The sequence below is a fragment of the Platalea leucorodia genome, assembly GCF_965183815.1.
Source record: "Platalea leucorodia genome assembly, chromosome: 4".
Taxonomy (NCBI): domain Eukaryota; kingdom Metazoa; phylum Chordata; class Aves; order Pelecaniformes; family Threskiornithidae; genus Platalea; species Platalea leucorodia.
This window is the reverse complement of record NC_138826.1, coordinates 18,059,825-18,078,221: the sequence shown is the minus strand read 5'-3', so window position 1 is coordinate 18,078,221 and position 18,397 is coordinate 18,059,825. Positions and strand designations below refer to the sequence as shown.

General features: G+C 35.3%; 1 protein-coding gene across 1 annotated transcript in view; it reads left to right on the top strand.

Annotated features, from left to right (window-relative positions):
* DNTT (DNA nucleotidylexotransferase) overlaps window positions 1–18,397 on the top strand; it is a gene marked incomplete at both ends in the record, with an annotated part of 94,944 nt that overhangs the window by 25,735 nt on the left and 50,812 nt on the right. Inside the window, 2 exons of the mRNA XM_082308040.1 lie at window positions 682–805; window positions 2,156–2,288. Of these exons, the coding sequence (XP_082164166.1) occupies window positions 682–805; window positions 2,156–2,288 (257 nt within the window). The remainder of the gene's footprint in view (window positions 1–681; window positions 806–2,155; window positions 2,289–18,397) is intronic.

Genomic DNA, 18,397 nt, shown 5'->3' with positions numbered 1-18,397 from the left:
ATTTTGGAAAACAATATTTGGCACGATCTCCAAACATACGTGTTTTATAGAATGCAGTATAAAAATAGATTAGTTGTCTTTATGTATTTACCATCTGTTTCCATGCACCATTGAGACCCATTGCCCTCGGCGCAGAATTTCAAGAGCCACAGGGTTCCCACTGACCCCACCTCTTGGGAGTGCTGCAACACCACCATCATGTCTACAGCTGAGAGCTGGTAGTGCATATAATACAAAATCATAATGTCTGTCAAATTAGGAAGATAGTCTTGAGACATCTCTTATTCTATGAAGTTAGTGCGAGGGAATCCAGCTACTTAACATTATTGTTTGCATTTCTTGATTGTGCAGTAAAAATAAAGACTACTATCCTTATTTCAAACCTTAGTTGAAAGTGTACTTTTAGCTAAATAGCATAAAGCTGCTTGTGATACTACTGTATTGTTGTTTAGATTTCACTTTAATGAGAACTGCCCATGTATAAAAACAATTCTGTGTTCAATGTAACTAGGCAAAGAAAGGAAACTGAATCTGTATATTTGTATTACACTATTATTTATCTTCAATGTAGGATAAGTTCTGCCCAGTATTTTCCCTGTTAAACCTCGTTGTTACCTACTGGTTAATTTACCGCTCCTTTAGAAAACAACACTGAAATGTGTGTTCCTCTACTGACCTTAGCAATTCACTTCAGTCTTTGGAGTGGGAGTGAAAACATCTGAGAAATGGTACAGAATGGGTTTACGAACTCTGGAAGAGGTAAAAGCTGACAAGACCCTGAAGCTGTCAAAAATGCAGAGAGCAGGTAAGGTGAAAATCTCATAAAAACCTCATATCTCAGAGCTCTAAGAACTTGATAACAGATCAGAAGAGGAAGCAAAGTTCATTTACACATCCCTTTTCTGGTGGCAGTGTCTTGTGAATATTAAATTATTAAGTTAAAAATAATATTTGGAGTAACAGGGCTCCTGGTTAAAATTGGTGTCATTAAAAAAAAATATGAATATGCATTTTTTTTTCACTTACACAGATACCCAATAAAATCTGCTCCTGTACACAAAACTATTAATGAGTCGTTATTGCACAGGTTGTGAAAAAATTATATTGGGAAAGCCCAGAACCACTTTTCAGAGGAGACCTGTCTCCTTCAAGGCAGCCCTACTTTAGTGATAAATCCATATTTGTAATAAAATACTTGTAAAGTTACCTCCGTAATCCTAGCACATCTTAACTTCAAAGTGTTAAACATGGTCAAATGAATAATGTTGCTTCCCCATAGATTTTTTGTGTGTGTGTGTGTGCCATTTCCCTAAATAAAGGGACCCATTTAAACAAAGGACTCAGTTGCATTAAGAAAAGGAGATTATGTAACATGACAGTAAAATAACGTAACTTTATTTTTGCATTAAATCCATGTGTTTTACATCACCTCAGAATCCCTTGGATCAGCTTGCCCACATTCATGCGCCTTTGTCCTTTTTTCTTTTACATATCATATCCAAATGTGAAACAAGCTGCAGGACTGGGCTTTTTTGATACAAGCTCTGTGATCAGACCTAAAGATAGCTGGGATATTTCACATATCTCTGAGCCCTGCACTTGGGTAGAACTCCATCATTTCGAGAAGAGCGCCTTTTAAAGCAATACGTCCAGAAATGCCATTGATGGGAGCTGGTAGGGAAGTCAGAGTAATTTATAAATATTCAGGTTCTCAGCAAGCAGAGCAATTATCCTGACTGCTATGCTGTTATAAATTGTAACTGCTGTTACAACTTATAACAAATTGTAATGACAAAAATATATATAAACTGTAAGGACAAGGATGAGGGAAGGAAGAGGCTGTCTCCTGCCTGCGATCCTTTACACCCGAGGCAGGAGACTGACTCCAGGAATGGTGGGGAGGAAGGAAAGACTCCTGAAGAGGCTGGATCAAAATATATTTCTTCCCACAACATGTCCTGAAACAAACCTGTAGTTTCAGGTTCAAGATTGAGCATTTCTTAATTCTTGCCATTATAGGGTTCTCTTGCCCATGGTATGAGTTGTGTGACTTAACTTGGTGAAAGGTGGCTATTTCATATGAGGTTTACATAACGCTATGTAGATTCTGATAATTCCACAGAATGATCAGCACTTTTTTGCCTTTGATTTCCAGGGTTTCTCTACTATGAGGACCTTGTTAGCTGTGTATCTAAGGCAGAAGCGGATGCAGTAAGCTTGATTGTCAAGAATACTGTGTGTACGTTTCTACCAGATGCTTTAGTTACCATAACTGGTGGTTTCAGGAGGTGAGTGAAAACAAATGAGATTACTTGGCTGTTTTATTCAGGTGCACACAAAATGATGTTTGTGTCTTGGAAAAATCAAAGAATCTTAGCGGGAGAGTATCAGAGTTTTTTTTCAATGGTTTTTTTTTGTTGTTGTTTCGTTTGTTTTAAAGGGGAGAGCAATCCTGACATTCCCAGGTTCCTGTGTTTTATTACTATAGATGGTTGGTTTGTCAGAACAAAATCTTAGAATAGCTTGCTGGAAAAATGATGTTTAGATCACATACTGTACTTTAGCGTGTATTTTTCTCTTTTAGTGGATCTGAATTCCCAAGGCTGAGACTATTGTAAGGCCATGCTTGAAAAAAAAAGACACAGTAGCTTTAAGGCAATCTTGGTTTTTTTTTTAAGAGAACTTAGTGACATGAGATTGAAATGTGCTAAGGCAGAGTTTGCAGAATTAGAAGTATACATTGCAGTAAACACTGACTAAACTGAATATATAGTACTGCCTAAACAGAATATAGACTAATCTCTGTATAGATAGGGAGATCTCAGAATTTCTTTCCTGGGTGATTATTTTTCCTAAAGCTTTTAGTCTTGCTCTGTAAAACCAAACCTAAAACTGTTGCTCAGGACATACACAATTCATTTCTTCAGCACTTATTTGAGAGCTTTCCTAAAGCCACACAGCAAAGTATTGAGACTGTGAATAGTCTTCAGGAGTACCAGGTTCCTTGCTCTGTGCTCAGTCTGCTGTGTCACTAAAAGTACATGTCATGCTCATAAGACAAAAAACCTTAGTCTGCACCTTAAGGCTCCTGCTGCTTAATTTGTTACTTTGTGAAACTTTGACTATAATATAAAAATATCTTTCACAAATACTTAAAATATTCTCTTCGAACTCAAAATACACAGTTCTATTGCTCTCATGCAACTAAAACTGGTACAAAAGTGGAAGACAAAAATATTAATAATTAACGTATCACTGGTGTGATTTATTATTGTGAGCCTAGATAGGCCCGCATAGACTTGCTCCGGTGCAAAATTAAGACCTTGTATGACTTGTAATTGCTATATACATGCAAAGTGATTGTGATGAATGTATTTTATCACTTTTGTGCCACTTCATGATATTTATAATTGTTCCTTGTATGTCCCATATTTATTGTCAGAATGTTTGCAGCCACCAGCTACATAATTTCTATAAAATAGTGTGGTCAATAAGCAGCATTAGGCTCAAGTATGAACCCTGACCAGAGGTACAAGAACAAGATGAAATTTTACATTCAACACCTCAAGTGTCATCATTCTGTGAGTCCTTGTTTAAGAGGCATGTGGTGGCAATATGTTCACACTGATGAAGATCAGTCAGGGACCTTGTGTTAGTAACTTGGATATAACTGATTAACACATGTCTAGGTAGGTCAAAGAGTTGCGGGGACAGAATTGTTATCACACTGAAAATTCCCAGTTTCTTCTGATATGATATATTTTTGAGCTTTGACAGAACAGTTCTTTGCAAAGTTTGAATCTTACACATCAAATTTAAGCCTTTTGCTTATTATTTCAGGGGGATATGATAGTTAGCCATTCTCTTTTTTATTAAGAATAGGGTTTTTATCTCTAAATGGGTGTGTCAAACCAGAAGAGAAACTATTTAAGTATCTAATGATGTCTTCAGTGAGTAATCCTGTGTATTAATTATGTGCATTTAAGTTACAGAGAATATATTAAAAAACTAAGTTTCAAAATGTCAGTCCTAAATGATATTTTACCAGCCTGTGGAAAACAAATACTGCAGTGTATGATTTGTAGAAAACTTGATTAAATGGATTGAAGTACCTTTATTAGGCACCTATATTTTAGTTACTGAATTGCAATAGAGTTGACTACATCTGTTCTTTTTTGCCTGTCTCATGTAGTGGCAGTATTCATCAGCATGAAGTATGTGTAAGCTCACTAGCTCATGGTTTTCAATTAACAAATTATTATTTGTTTCTTTCATCATTATGTAAATATTTTAATAAAAGAAGTAGGCAAATTTTATTAATCAAACAACTTTACTTCATTCCCTCATACTACACCTTGTATGCTACTAATATAAGAGGAAAAAATAGCTCATGATTGCTCTGAATAATACATTAATTCCTCAGGACCCAGATTTGTCTTGTTTTGTATATTTGTTTCATAACTTGCGAAAAATAAGCAGTTGATTGTGTTCCTCCATATTTGACTGGAGAGTTGAAAGTCAGGAGTGTCATAAACCTTACTTACTATGTGCCGAACTGAATGAATTACAAAGAACAGAATTTCCATTAGCGGTCTGCAGTCATGGAGATTCAATAGGGTAGAGATGAATGACAGGAAAGTTACATTCTTTTTCCCAAACTTATCAAACAAACTCATGGCTGGATACATTTAATAAGTTACTAGACCTTCTCTATTAGATTCCTTGAATTTCATGAAATCAGATGTTGCAGTATTTCTTTTAATCAAAATTAGGAAACACAGAATAAAATTCAAGTAAATAATAGCTTTTTTTGAAACCCCAGCAAACTTGTTCATGGACTTTTCTTTGGTCTGATTTAGCTTTCACCTTTAGTTTTCTGTGTTGCTTCTTGTACTAGTTAATGCTAGTTGGTGTTTATAGCAGCCATAATCATGGATGGTGGTAGACAAACCCTGTTTCATGTATAAATGAGGGAGCAGTTCAAAGGATTAAAAGCAAACACAAGAGAAGCCAGTATCTAAAGTACAAAAGCATCAGGGCATCAATCCCTCAGTAGTCAAATTGCAAGCACAAGTGCAGGAACAGACTTGGCTGGCAGCTGTATGTTAGAGAGCAGCAGGAAAACAAAGAGAAGGATGGACAACGGACAGTGAACACGATGGAATCTTGAAGAGAAGAGATAAGTATATTTTGAGCACAGGTCTGGCTGATAGTCTGGAGACTGTGTTAGGACACTGATCACTGCTTGTGTTGAGGAAGCAGGATTAAGCCAGTAGTTACCCATTTGCAGATTATGTAGTACTGGAGACTACTGTTTGTGTATTTCTAATTCAGAATGGTGCAAGATTCAGGGGGAAAAATGGCCATAGGCAGGAAGTGAAAAATCAAATTACTACTTTGGATCTGTGTGGTTTAATCAAGATACCAGACCCGCATATTGTTAGAGTAGGACATGAAAATTGGAAAAGCTGATGCAATCTTACTGAGAACATACGAAGACCTGTTTCTCTGACCAGTTGTGTACAATTTATTTCCTCTTTTGATTTAACGTTCTGTAGTTTCAGCATAGCCCCCAAATCCTCTCTTTTACCTCTTCTCAAGGGTCATATTACTGAAGCAGACTTCAGTAATATGACCCTTGAGACCTTGACCAAGCTACTTCCTTGATGCCTTTTCTTTCTGATTCTTTCATCTTTCTCCCTGTCTTCACAAAACAACAGCTTATAAAACATCTTTAATCAGAAGCGCTTTCCTTGTGTTTTTGGTTGGAAGTGGCAATAATACTATGTTTGGTTGAAGGCAAATCTCTTTTCAGCTATCTGAATCCATAAAGGAATATAAAGACTTAAAAGTCACTGAAATAAATGGTTGTGATGGCAACCCTTCAGTATCTCCCTAATTTGAAATCATTCAGGAGCAGAAATGAATAAATTAATGAAGTCTGGATGAGTTTATCCTTGTTACTCCCCTGCAGAAACACTTAGTTAACCGCCTGTAAAACATATTCCTTGAGTTTCTGTTGATATAGTTTTGTATGAGAGGTTGGGAGATTTTTTTTCTTTTTTTAAAATCTTTTTCTGATACTTATCTGAGTCATTTTGAAACAGCAATTACAACGCTGAAATGCATGGAAATACAGAAGTAGAAGTTTGTAGTTATGAAATAAATAAATCACACCCACACGGTGTGGAATGTATTTTATTGTCTATCTAACGAGGCCTATCAACTATAGAGGAGGAAGCATTGAAGATGCTGATAATGCGATATAAAGCATACCATGGACAATGTTATCAGAAAGACTGAATTTACCTTGCTGTTTATCTGAATCAGGAATTCGCATGGCATTATTTTCAGTGCTCAGCCTCTCTTATTTTGAATTGCTGAGATTTAAGACAATTTCTTCTTAAAGTTAATGAGACAAGTTCAGAGATGGGGAATAGCACCTCATATTAAAGTTACAAAAACCACTGAGGGTGAAGTTTCCCTTCCAACATTGAGTTAGAGAGAGGCCCTGAGATGGGGAGAAAAGAAACGTCATTTTAGTGTGTGACATCCCTGATCAGTACTGTGTTTGTCCCAAATATATCCAAGGCAGGAGAGTAGTTTAGGCTAATATATGTTATCATTTTTAAATGAGAGTTAAACTGAGGACCCGATAATTTTTTTTCCTGGTTATTAAAAATATAATTTTATTCTATGAAGAGAATTAAGGGTTTTTCAGTAGTAACAGCATTATCTCATCTTGTATATATTCATGTTACAGAAAATTTGATACCTATTAGCAATGTGTTAATGCTATTATTAATAATATTAACATTGTTGCAGCATTGTTAGTAATGACAAGTAGACAGAGAACTTCACACTAGTTTCATGGCAGTGAAACTGGAGTAGTTTTTCCCCTTTCTCCTGTAGCTCTGTGTTGGGACATGGCTTCCCAGTGACTCCAAGAAAAGGTTGTCATGGGCTGAATCATTATCACCACATTCTGCAAGATCATGGGTATTTGCTAACTTGATATCTGCTGATATTTTGTTTTGCCACAAAAGGTTGTCTAGATTGAAGGCTTCCTAAGAGGAAAAATGCTTGGAGGAAGCATTATATGGTATATGTAGTTTATGGCTTCAGTCTCTGTGCTGGTTATTCGTATCTCAATACACACACCCACAAAACCCAAATTTGACTGGAGAAGTTCAGAAAAACATCTAGAATAAGAATTAAATACAATAATAAGAATAAATCATCATGTTCATTTACTGCATTTCCAGTACATCTTTCCATTAGCCTTTCTGTGTGCTTTGTCCATATGATTCATAAATGATTTACAAATTAGGTTTCAGTTTTCTTGTGTTCCATGTAGCACACTCAAATAATTGTGGTTAGCTCTGCAGCAGCAGGACTGTATCGCTATGGTATGAGCACATAGTGCCTATTGATGATATAATAACTTATTTTTTATAAATTACCTAGGCATCCTATTAATATTATGATTTCAGTTCTGACTTTCTCAAATGGGACGCTTCTCACGTCTTTGCCTTAAGACAGAGTAAAGTAGACTAAGGAGACACTTCGTTTTAGATGAATTTTCATATTGCAGTTCTTAAGAAGGTGCCCAAGTGTCTTGGGCAATGCATCAAGCAGAATAACTAGTGGCTATCATGTATTATTTGTCTTGGTGGGAGGCTAATTCCTCCATCCTGCATCAGTCTTCAGGGAAGTTTTGTCTCGTACTCTCTTATTATTGAATTCTGTTCTAACATGAGCCTAATTGTAGATCACTATTTCCTTTCTTGAATTTTATATTACCTTGTAGAAATTGGGATTTCAGGCTCTGTAACATTTGCAGATAAGGATTGCTAATAGAAAAGCAATGAAGAGAGCAAAGGACAGGGTCAGTGTGTTTGGCAGGCAGCACCGCCATGCTTTTGTATATTACAATGCAAAAGTTTCTTTCCTGTGTGCAGTGATATTTCCTACAAGGCAAAGGAAAGCATAAAGGAATGACATGGCATGGGACTCTGCTCTTTTCTGTTGTGTATCAAGAAAATAATTTAAAGATATCTCTCCTCTCCATCTCAGAAATAAAGTAAAATGAAATAGCTGGGACAAAGAAACACTTCCAGATATTACTTTACAGGCTCACACACTGATGAATAACTAATGTTATTGTGACACCTTCGTTTCAGAAATGAGACTTTTATAAGGCATCTGGAATCACAATTATCTAACCGTAATGACACATGCTCATACATGAGAGAATGTGAGATTGAATGTATGAAGAATATGACGCTTCCCAAGCTCTTGGCATATACTCAAAACTTAGTGGTTTATTTAACTGAGCTAGTCATGTGGCCTCTGAGTGAATTCCTTGATAAGTCCTGATAAAAAGCTCTATTTGACCTTCTCATATTGGATACTCCTAATAAAAGTATTCTTTAGCAGGCTGTATTTGAAGTCCTGTTGTGCAAATCATTTCCTTTCTGCTCAGATCTAGGATTAACATAGTGCCAGACTTCAAACAAATATAATTAATTTAGCAAAAGTTGCTTTCATTAAGTTTTTAGACAAACTCATAAGCAGAGGTTCCTTGTTCTACTCACACCTTGTTGTTATAGTGTATCTTTGCCTTTACACTATTCTTAGATACAGTTATTTCTATGCTTTTTTTTTTTTTTACTCCAAAACACAAACATAAGGGAAGATGTAAGCTGTACCCAGCTGCTCAAGTCCAAATACTGTAATTTCTGCTTGCTTTCTTCCACTGCTGTTATAAGAAGTAAAATTTTTTATCTGCTGTTATTTCATTTTGTCAGGGAGAAATGTGCTATAAAGGAGCTGTGAGGCAAGCTGCTCACTGAACGTTTGAGCTGATACGGTAGTTTGCCCACACTCTAATTTAAGCAGATCCTAGAAGAATCTAGCAATTCTTCCAGCAACAGGCTGAAGAGACTGTTTGGATATCATTCATGACCACAGCTTTGCCTCTGATAAACCGTGGATGAGGCTTTTAACCCAGAGATGTTTTACTCTGATCTAGTTGGTCCTAAAGCTTAGTAAAACAGCTTCACATTACCAAACTCCTCAAGTTTAGAAGTGTTTGACCTTGAGGTACTGGAATGCTCTGAATAAAAATATTCTGTGGCAGGAGTTAGAGGCACTACAACTGGGGAAGAACAGAGATCATCACTAGTTTCTGCTTCTAATTTTCCATAACCCATTAAAAAATAAGTTGAGAAAGGAGAAAATAATTTTTATCCAAATTAATGGCTAGTCAAGTCAATTTAGAAGATAATCTATTGGAGTAATATTCAGACACTTCCTTTTGTCATTAGAGCTTTGATTATTTTTCCACTCGTTTCATCTATTATTAGCCATGATGAATCATGAAGTAGAAGCTGATGAATAAGGTGTCTGGGACTCACGGACAAGAAAACCTGCAAGAATCCATGAGGCAGTTGAGTTCTCAGCACAGTATATTCTTTCAAAACCTTTCAAAAACCTCTCTCATTGATCCAAGATTTTCTACATGCCCTACTCTACTCAAACCTTTACCACTTTCACAGGTTTATAAGCTCATAAGAAGGATGCTGTTTAGTTATATACCTCTCTTCTCTCTAAAGCTACTTCAAGTTCTGTGTCCAGAGTGGAGGTGGGAATGCCACTGATTTCTCTGAACCCAGAGGTTTTGCACTCTATATGTAGAGCTAGAAACTCCCTGGATTAGCCTTGCAGTTTCCATGATAACCTACGCTTCCTGGAATGCATTTGTAACAACCTTAGCAGGGTTTAGTGTTTTCTGTTTCCTGTCGTCACTGATGATGACTACTAGTAAGTAAGTCAGACCAATGCAAGTAACAGGCATACAGCAAGGTATGAAACCCCAGATTATATTATTTTAGGAATATTGCAACAAAGCCTTCTGTATTAGCACTGAATTTTCTTTTTTAAACTGAATTGGAAAAAATAGGAGTGAAAGCCAAAACTAGGGGTAATGTACTTCCTTGTCAGGCAGTCAATCTGAGATTTTACTTATGTGCTGATCAGGTTTGTTACCATTTTAATTCTAGACAAAGTGTCTGTATGAAACTGACTAAAATCTTTAAAATTACTGCATTGATGACTGCTTCGTACTATTTACAGTATTTGTTGTTATACAGAGTCTAAGGAATATTGGCAGTAGCATTTTCAAATTTCAAAGGCAAACTTGTAGAGGTAAAGCAACATATCACAAGTGCACTACTAGGAGTAAGATAAGTCTTAAAAATAGATTATTCCTTTAGAGTTCATATAAAAGTAGTGTTTTGTTCATTTGATATCCAAATCTGATATTCAGTGTTAAAATGAAAACCAAAATGTGCAATTAATAGAAAAATGTAAGAATTTATAGTAAAGATGCAACTGTTTATAGTGAAATAACAAGACTAAAATTCACAGGACTGTAACTGGTTTTGACCAAAAATTGTAAATAGGTTGCCTTTTCCTATGAGAAGTTATTCTAAAATAGTGTATGAAAGTTTCCAGTTGAGCTTAGGCTGATAACTACATAGATTGATTTGGCCATTATCAGAGGCAGAAACGTCCTGTTACAGAGGATCCTGCTGATAGATGTGGTAAGATGCAAAACTTTAAAAGCAGCAACAATAAAATAGAAGTGAATCACAGTCAGAGAGAAACTTGCTGTGAGCAAATCGTTTCTGTGTGTGTGTGTACAGTAATAATACACATATATACAAAGACTCTCAATATATATGAAGAAAGAACAGAATGACAGTTTATCGTGGTATTCAAAGAATTTTTCTCCTTTTGCTTTTTTTCTGATTTGCCCTTTAATGTCACTTTCAATCATTTTTGGTACGTAAGGGTCAGCCATTTGACAATTCTGGGTTTCTGAATTATATGGAAATATTTTTAGAATGCTTGCCACTGCATAAAACCAAAATGTTAATGGCTTCACTAAGTCAAATTAAATTTTAATGGCCATGGTTTAATTTTTCTTCTAGCCTGTTCACATCCTTTAAGCAGCATTAAATGTGATTCAGTTGTCTTCTAATATCACAGCTGACCTGAATAGCCTTTTCAATTAGCCTTTTAGATGAAGCAGATCTGATACATTTTAAATAAATAAAGATCTCTTTTTATTGGTTAAATTCTGATATTCACAGCTCATTTAATCCATTTATTAAGATGCAATGTCAAAAGAACAACAGTTTCTTTGTGCAACATTAGTGAAAAATGTGTAGAGTTGAGACAAAAAAATTTGCAGCATCTTTGTTTTATAAGTGAATGGAATTTAAGAATGAGGAACTCAGATCTATTTAAGATTTTAAGAAAGATGCATGACTGAGAAATGAAGAAAATTATTTTCCAAGAAGTTACACATTGAAATCATTTTAGGAAAATACGAGAAAAATAGTGAGCTAAAAATGCAGGGTTCCCTCACAAATTTATTCTGACATCTTGCAAATAATCTAATCTGTAAACAGTAGATGAATACCCCATGTTTTTTAAATCTGTTCATTCTATATTAATGTAACATGTTTTTATTTAATCTTTGTGGATTATTTTAGTGTTTACAATGTAATGTGCCTATTATTTATACAAAAAGTAATAGAAATTGTTAGAAATATGCTATAGTTCGTTCAAAAGCATCTTTGATGTTTCCATAATTCTGTTTGATGTTTGTTCTCATTTTTGGATGACAGTTTCTCAAAGTCTTCACTATATAACAGAGACGGCGTACTGTGATAAAACCTTCACTGTACATGGGGGCAGGCATGGGGAAAGAGGCTTCTGGGTTTACTGCTCAGCATGGGACACAACTAAAGCAATCTGGGGTGTCTGTTATGCAGAAGAGCTGGGCTGAGGATGATTTGAACCGTAGGTGTATCATTTCCAGTTACTTTGGTTATTAAAGTGCAAGAGAATGGTATTGTCATTAGCTAGAGAAGATTTCAGCACTGACTTCAGTTTTGCCGATTTAGTTGCTTGTATGAGTGTCAGATCATAAGCTTGCCCACAAGTAACTTGCTTTCTCCAGATGTAAAGTCCTAGCTCTGAAACAAATAGCAGTCTATCATGACGGCTGGCTCATTAGACTCACCTAAGTGGAAAGAAACGGTGACAGCTGTCAGTACGAATAACAGTACTCCCAGCTCCAAACTCCAGCGGCTTGTGATTGGCACTCCTTAGGATAATATACCATTACAATTCAAAAATGTTAAAACAGATTTTGCATTATTTACACAATTTTCTAGACAAGTTTGTCAAAGTGCATGTTTTGAAAAGTTATAAAAGGGAGTTATAATGCAACTATTTATAGTCCCAATATATCAATGAAATATACTTAATAACCTATATTCTACTGACCATTCCCATTTTAAAATGGTTAGCAATAAAAATTGTTGTGATTTTTATTATGCTAGTTTAATTAAAAATTATTCATTCAGCATTTTAGAACAATTAACATATGCAGTGCTGATTATTATTATCATTATGAAAATGAAACATATAAATTACTAAGTTCTGGTATGACTTATATTGAAAATACTTCTCTGTTTTTTTGGAAGGAGAAGTGCTCTGCCTTTCCTTGAACATGATTCTTCCAATATACAAATTGTTCAGTGAGCATAAAACGTGTATTAAATAAGCTCAGAAAAGGTCTTTTGCACAGGACACAGGCATTGGTACTGATACAGTTTGAATAGGATACCATTTTATCCAAAAAAATCACATCAAGTCAGATGGCCTCAGGCATTATTATAACATACAATTTGGGGCTGGGGCAGGGGAGCAGGTTGCATGATGCAGAGCATGTACTAAAACTGATTTATCAGTATAATTTTCTAAGCTCAAAAATCTGCATCCTACACTAAGGGTGAACTATTGCTCTTTGAATGTTTTGGTAGTTTGGGAGTAGATTGGTGTATGTTATGGGGGAATAAAAGCTGTTCTGATTAAAAGGAAGCTGTACAAATAATTGGTACCTAACGTTAACATGTACTGAGGTGTATTCACAGACTGAGCTTCATTTTCAAAATCTGTGGAGGGAATGACAAGTAATTCTTTACAAGAAAATCTCAGGCAAGATCAATGATGATAACCTTAGAACTATTCTGCAGCAGAGTTGTGTTATATGTGCTGCAGTTATTTTGAAATGCATAAAATAGGATTCATGCAGTTTGCAGACTCGTTCTTTTTCATGCTACTGATATTAAGTATATTATAATAGGAATATGATAAAGAGAGAATATGAATATCTAATTTTTAGTAAGTTTTGATTTTATCACATGCTTCACTGTGTAAGAAAGTCTAAATTCAGTGAAGAAATGAAATTATTAACTCTTTTAGGAATTTTATTTTAGTGGCTTTTTACAAATGTTTGGTGGTCGTTGTTTTTTTTTAAATACTGGGGGACAGGAGAATTCATATATTATTATTTGTGAAGATGTTTGATGAAAGGGGATGCTGACAATGTGAATATTGCAAGCCAAAACATATCAATGGTGTTATAGAACAGCTCTATATCCAGAAACTAAGATAGTGAATGAAGTAGATCATACGTTTATGTTTAGGGTTAGTTGGAAAATATCTGTCAAAATGTTTATAAGTATTGTTTATTTTCTGTGAAAATTTTCAATTCTTCATTGAAGAACTGGACAGAAATGTCATTCTATTGCCTGGTAGGGGCTGTAATTCAAGTGATTTGTCAGAATTTCTCTTTCATAACGAGCCTCAGCTATAGATATTTCATACTATATTGTGTCATTTCACCTAAAGACAGCGGTATGTGGATCATGGAAGAGGTAGTCAGAGGTACAGAAACCTCTGTGAAGTGTTACAAAGCCTTTTCAAGATCACTGAAATATTTTGATTCAGGTTTTGGCCAAGAAATTGAAATGACACCTTGGATTAAAAAATTTCTTTCTCATTTATATTTAACTGTCCACAAAAATCCTTCTGCTTTCTTTCATTTTCCTGACCAACTCTGCTACATCCTTGTTGTTAATAATATGTAGAATGATTAGAGAGAGAGAATAAACTATCAACTATAATTATTACTCAGAATTTGTAGCAAAACAAAGCACCAGCAAATATTTTCCAGTCATTAGTGATTTTTTAAATGGTTTCTTTGGCCTTTTACATGGATATTCCAGACAGGCATCATATTTTCAAGTATTACTCTGAAAAGTCACAATAATCAGGGTGTCTCTTATAAACATTTGGCATGAAGATAGCTAATATCATGCATTGATTTCTGAAATGCTTGGCCAGTGAATTTAAATGGACTGATTTTAATACTCAAGCCAGGAAGTATGTCGAAGTAGGATATTTAAAATACACTACTTGAGAAGTATTTGCTGTAAATGGATGAGCACTAAAGGTTTTACAGGCTGTCTCACAAATAAATAGCTATAGAGTAAAATATATTCATGATAGTACATGAAACTGGTAAGTAAAAATCTTCTAAAAGTTATTGAGCATTAGGTACAGGGAGGACTATTAAGATAGTGGAATATATTCAGGGAAAGATGAAGTAGCAAGATAAAAAGAAAAAGAGACAGGCGATTTCAGATAAGGTGGAAAGATAAAAGAAAAACATAACGAACAAGAGGTCAAATCAAAGATGTACATGGCCTTGATGAGATGGGGATGCATAGTTTGTTAGACAGTTCTGTTCCTTAGATTTTATCTATAAAATAGTTTCATTGGGGTTCACCCGCTAAAAAAAGGATGCCCTACAAAATCCAAGCAACTCAAGGTGGGAATGGAATGAAGAGAGACAGTTAGTAACACTGTCTTTGTAACACTGAGAGACCTCCAGAAGAAAGTGGCATTCTTGTCTAAAGGCAAATCAAATCAAAACTCTGCATAAAGGCAAATTGAAAAAAAACTCTGCCAGCAGTCCTTGACTAAGTTCCCAACAGGAAAGTCAGCTGTAAAGGTGGCATTAATGGGCAAAGGATAGAGCCTGGTTATGATTCAGAGATTTAATTAATGTGTTAAGAAAGAACCATGCTAATGATGCTTAGCCAGCTTTCCGTCAGACGTATATAGGTGCACCAGAAAACAAGTGTCTATTTCTTATTTTGTTTCAGACAATTGTACCGAAGTATCTCTTTACTTATGGACTCCAATGCCTGTCCCTAAGCAATTCAGGACAGAAGTAGAATTAAGTCACTACATTTTTTCTTGTTTGCAGTCCTTCTTGAATGTCTGTTGCTTCCTCTGAGAGCTTTCTGATGCCTCAAGTATTTTTTACTATGTTTTTTATATTTTATTTATTACTGTATTACTATTACATTTCTTACTATTTATATGGCAAGATAATTTTGTTTGTTAGTATGTTTTCCTCATAAGTGTTTCAGGACATCTACGCCAGAGATGAAGTTGTTCTGAAGAGTTTGCTCTCTATTAGTGAGCAGTTACTAAGATGAACACTGTTATTCTGTGGTTCACTGTTTGCAAAAGAGATTTTGCAGACTCATATACCAGACAGTCAGGGTTTGCAGGATCAAATGCCTGTTGTTTAGAGTCAAGAGATTAAAGAACAGTTCTAATTACAATATGTAATATACTGCATCACTTGTACCATGGTTTTATTCCTAGAAAGCTGGCTTGAAAACCGGATATTTATAGCAGAGTTTACTCATTGCTGATTTACTCTTTAGCAGAAGTCAAAGTTTATTATAGGCTAGTTGCTTGCTGTAAAGATGGTTGACAGCACAAGCAATGAATGACGTTTTCCTGGCAGATAATAATGAGAAAAACTGCAAACATTGGTGACCTTGTATTATGCTTAGAGCAATCAGAGGGTACTTTTGCAGATCCCTGTGAGCAAGAGTAACCATAACATTTTAATTAAGTGTGACATGATCATGCTAGTGGTGTGGGGACATGATAATGAGTAGGTAACTGCTGGCTAATTTTTTTTTGTTAGGATGTGAGTCAGACAGGACATTTTCTACATGTCAGATAACAAGGAAAAGATTACAAAGGTTAAAATAAATCATGTAGGAAATGCCTGAATTACAAGATATAGCCAGAAGTAGTCCTTTTAGTTGCTTTCAGTTTAGGAATGGTGGAATTTATTATGGATTGTTGCTATGCTGTGGGAGAGCTGGATGGAAATGTTTCAGGCAATCTTTTTGAAGAATGGAAAATCAGCATTAAATAGCAGCAAAACCTGATAAGATAGACTCAGTTATAATCATAAGCTATGATAGTTGTTCTATGATACTACTAGGGGCTATCTTGGGGAACAACAACAGCAAAAAAAATCATTGAAACGTTATGGATTCCCTCTTCTCACATGCACATTTATAAACTCATATTACTTCATAAATTAACAACTTTACACTCTGTATGTTATGGTAATGATCAAAGACTGCAGAAAATTTGCCTTTTACCTTGGCATATCTTACACCTAGACACAGTTCTAATGGGTAAACACAGCAAACATTCCCGGTTATTTGATCTTGTTGCAGAGGTTACTGTGTCCGGTTGCACCTAGTTTGTTTGTGTTAGTAATAATATCCTCATTGAACATTGCTGCTTATGAAATGTCTCGGTGTTGATATTATAGTATGCATTTGTATCACTACCATAAATAGTACTACATCCAGACTTAATAAATGTAGATCATATCTCCACCATTCAAATGTAAATGAAATGTGAACAACCTATTGGTACGTTCTAGCTAAGAGGTTAGTGGGAGCCTTGACGTTCATTTCAGCTGAATCATGACAAAAGAGAAGGATACTTTCATCTGATTGTTTGAGAATTTGAGCTGGCAAGAAATGGTGACCCAGAAAATGCATCTTCACATTTCAGCTAAAAAATAAAAATACGTAGCTACAATGAAGATGCCCTTAAAATACCCCATTACCTGAGGTCACACAACAATGCAGGTTCAAAAGTCAAGATTATATTCAAAAAGAAATCAGAACAAGAGTTTAGAGAAATATGACATGACTGGTTCTTTGAGAGACTCTCTGAAAATATATGACTAAAGCTTTACAATACCTGGATCAGGAAAAAGGGCACAGAGAGAATATTCAAAATTTAAATTCTCCAACAGAGTATCTCCTTGCCGTGGTTTGGGAATTAAGGAAGTCGGTTAATAATAACCAGGGAAGTTTTCAATTTAGGATTAAATCAGCTAAGCCAACTTCTTGAGTTCCTTAGACTGATGGAGGACCATGTCTTGAAGCAGAGCAAGGGAGTTTTGTAAAGGAGAGTAACAAGATTTCACTATGGAGAGATTTACTTAAGGTAGGAGGTAGATTTAATGACAGGCTTGTCTACACTTTAAAAGGATTTTCTGGTATTCTTATACTTGTAGAATATATTGGCAGACTTTCTCTGTGGAGATGCAGTCTTCCTTTGCCAGTATAGTTTAAATGATTTTCTCAAATGGAATAACCTGTATTGGCCCAAAGAATATAACTGTTTCAGCTCCAGGAAACTGCTGGCTAACGGTGTGATTTTACACAACACAGCTATCTTGGCAAAACACTGATTTAGACCAAGTAGTCAAGTTTTGAATTTCAATTTGTGTTTGAAAACTGATCGCAAAACAGACATAGTTGTTGTATTCCATAATGCTGGTGTAAAATATGTTCATTTTAACAGTAAATATTATTTTCTCTGTAAAAGTCTAGTTTTCTAAACCGTAGGTTAAGAGTAATGTGTTCTTCCCTTAGGCAAAATTAGTAGATTACACAATCCAATTTAGGTCTCAAAAGAGAGCAATCTCATTTTCTCTAGATTATGCTTCTGTAAAATTCCCAGCCACCTTACCCACAGTAGGGATATGCAAGTGTAGTTATGGAAAACCCATATGTCAGCCCAATCATGGAAAGACTTAAGAGTTCACTCTAAAAATTTGAGTGAGTGAGCAATGTCATTAAAACTAAACAGATTGTACACATGCTTGAAGTTTAAACTGTGCATAATTTTTTCAGAAGTACCTGAGTAAAACTTTAGTGCCTTGGTAAAAAGGCTAGGCTCAAAGTCACCATCCTGCAGCTGTGTGCTAGCAACCATGCAACTGTTTAATTTGAAATTAACAGATATTATATTACATTAGATGGAATAGAGTAATAAAATATCTTAAAGTAATCACAACTGAAGTAGAATTATCCATATTGCCACACAATGCCAGAAAGTTCAACTTCATAAATCAGCTTCCCATGTCGTTGTTACCCAAATGCATGAACGGTTACCTGCACCGTCACGCCACCAGCTCAAACTGAAGTCTTAATCCTCTTTTATGTCAGAATTGGGGGGGGGGAATGTCTTTTTTTAGGTCTTTTTTTTTTTTTTTTTCTTCAGTGTATGCAAGCAATCTATTTCTCAGTTCAAGGAATTTTAATAGAAAAACTGTCATGTTTATATAACT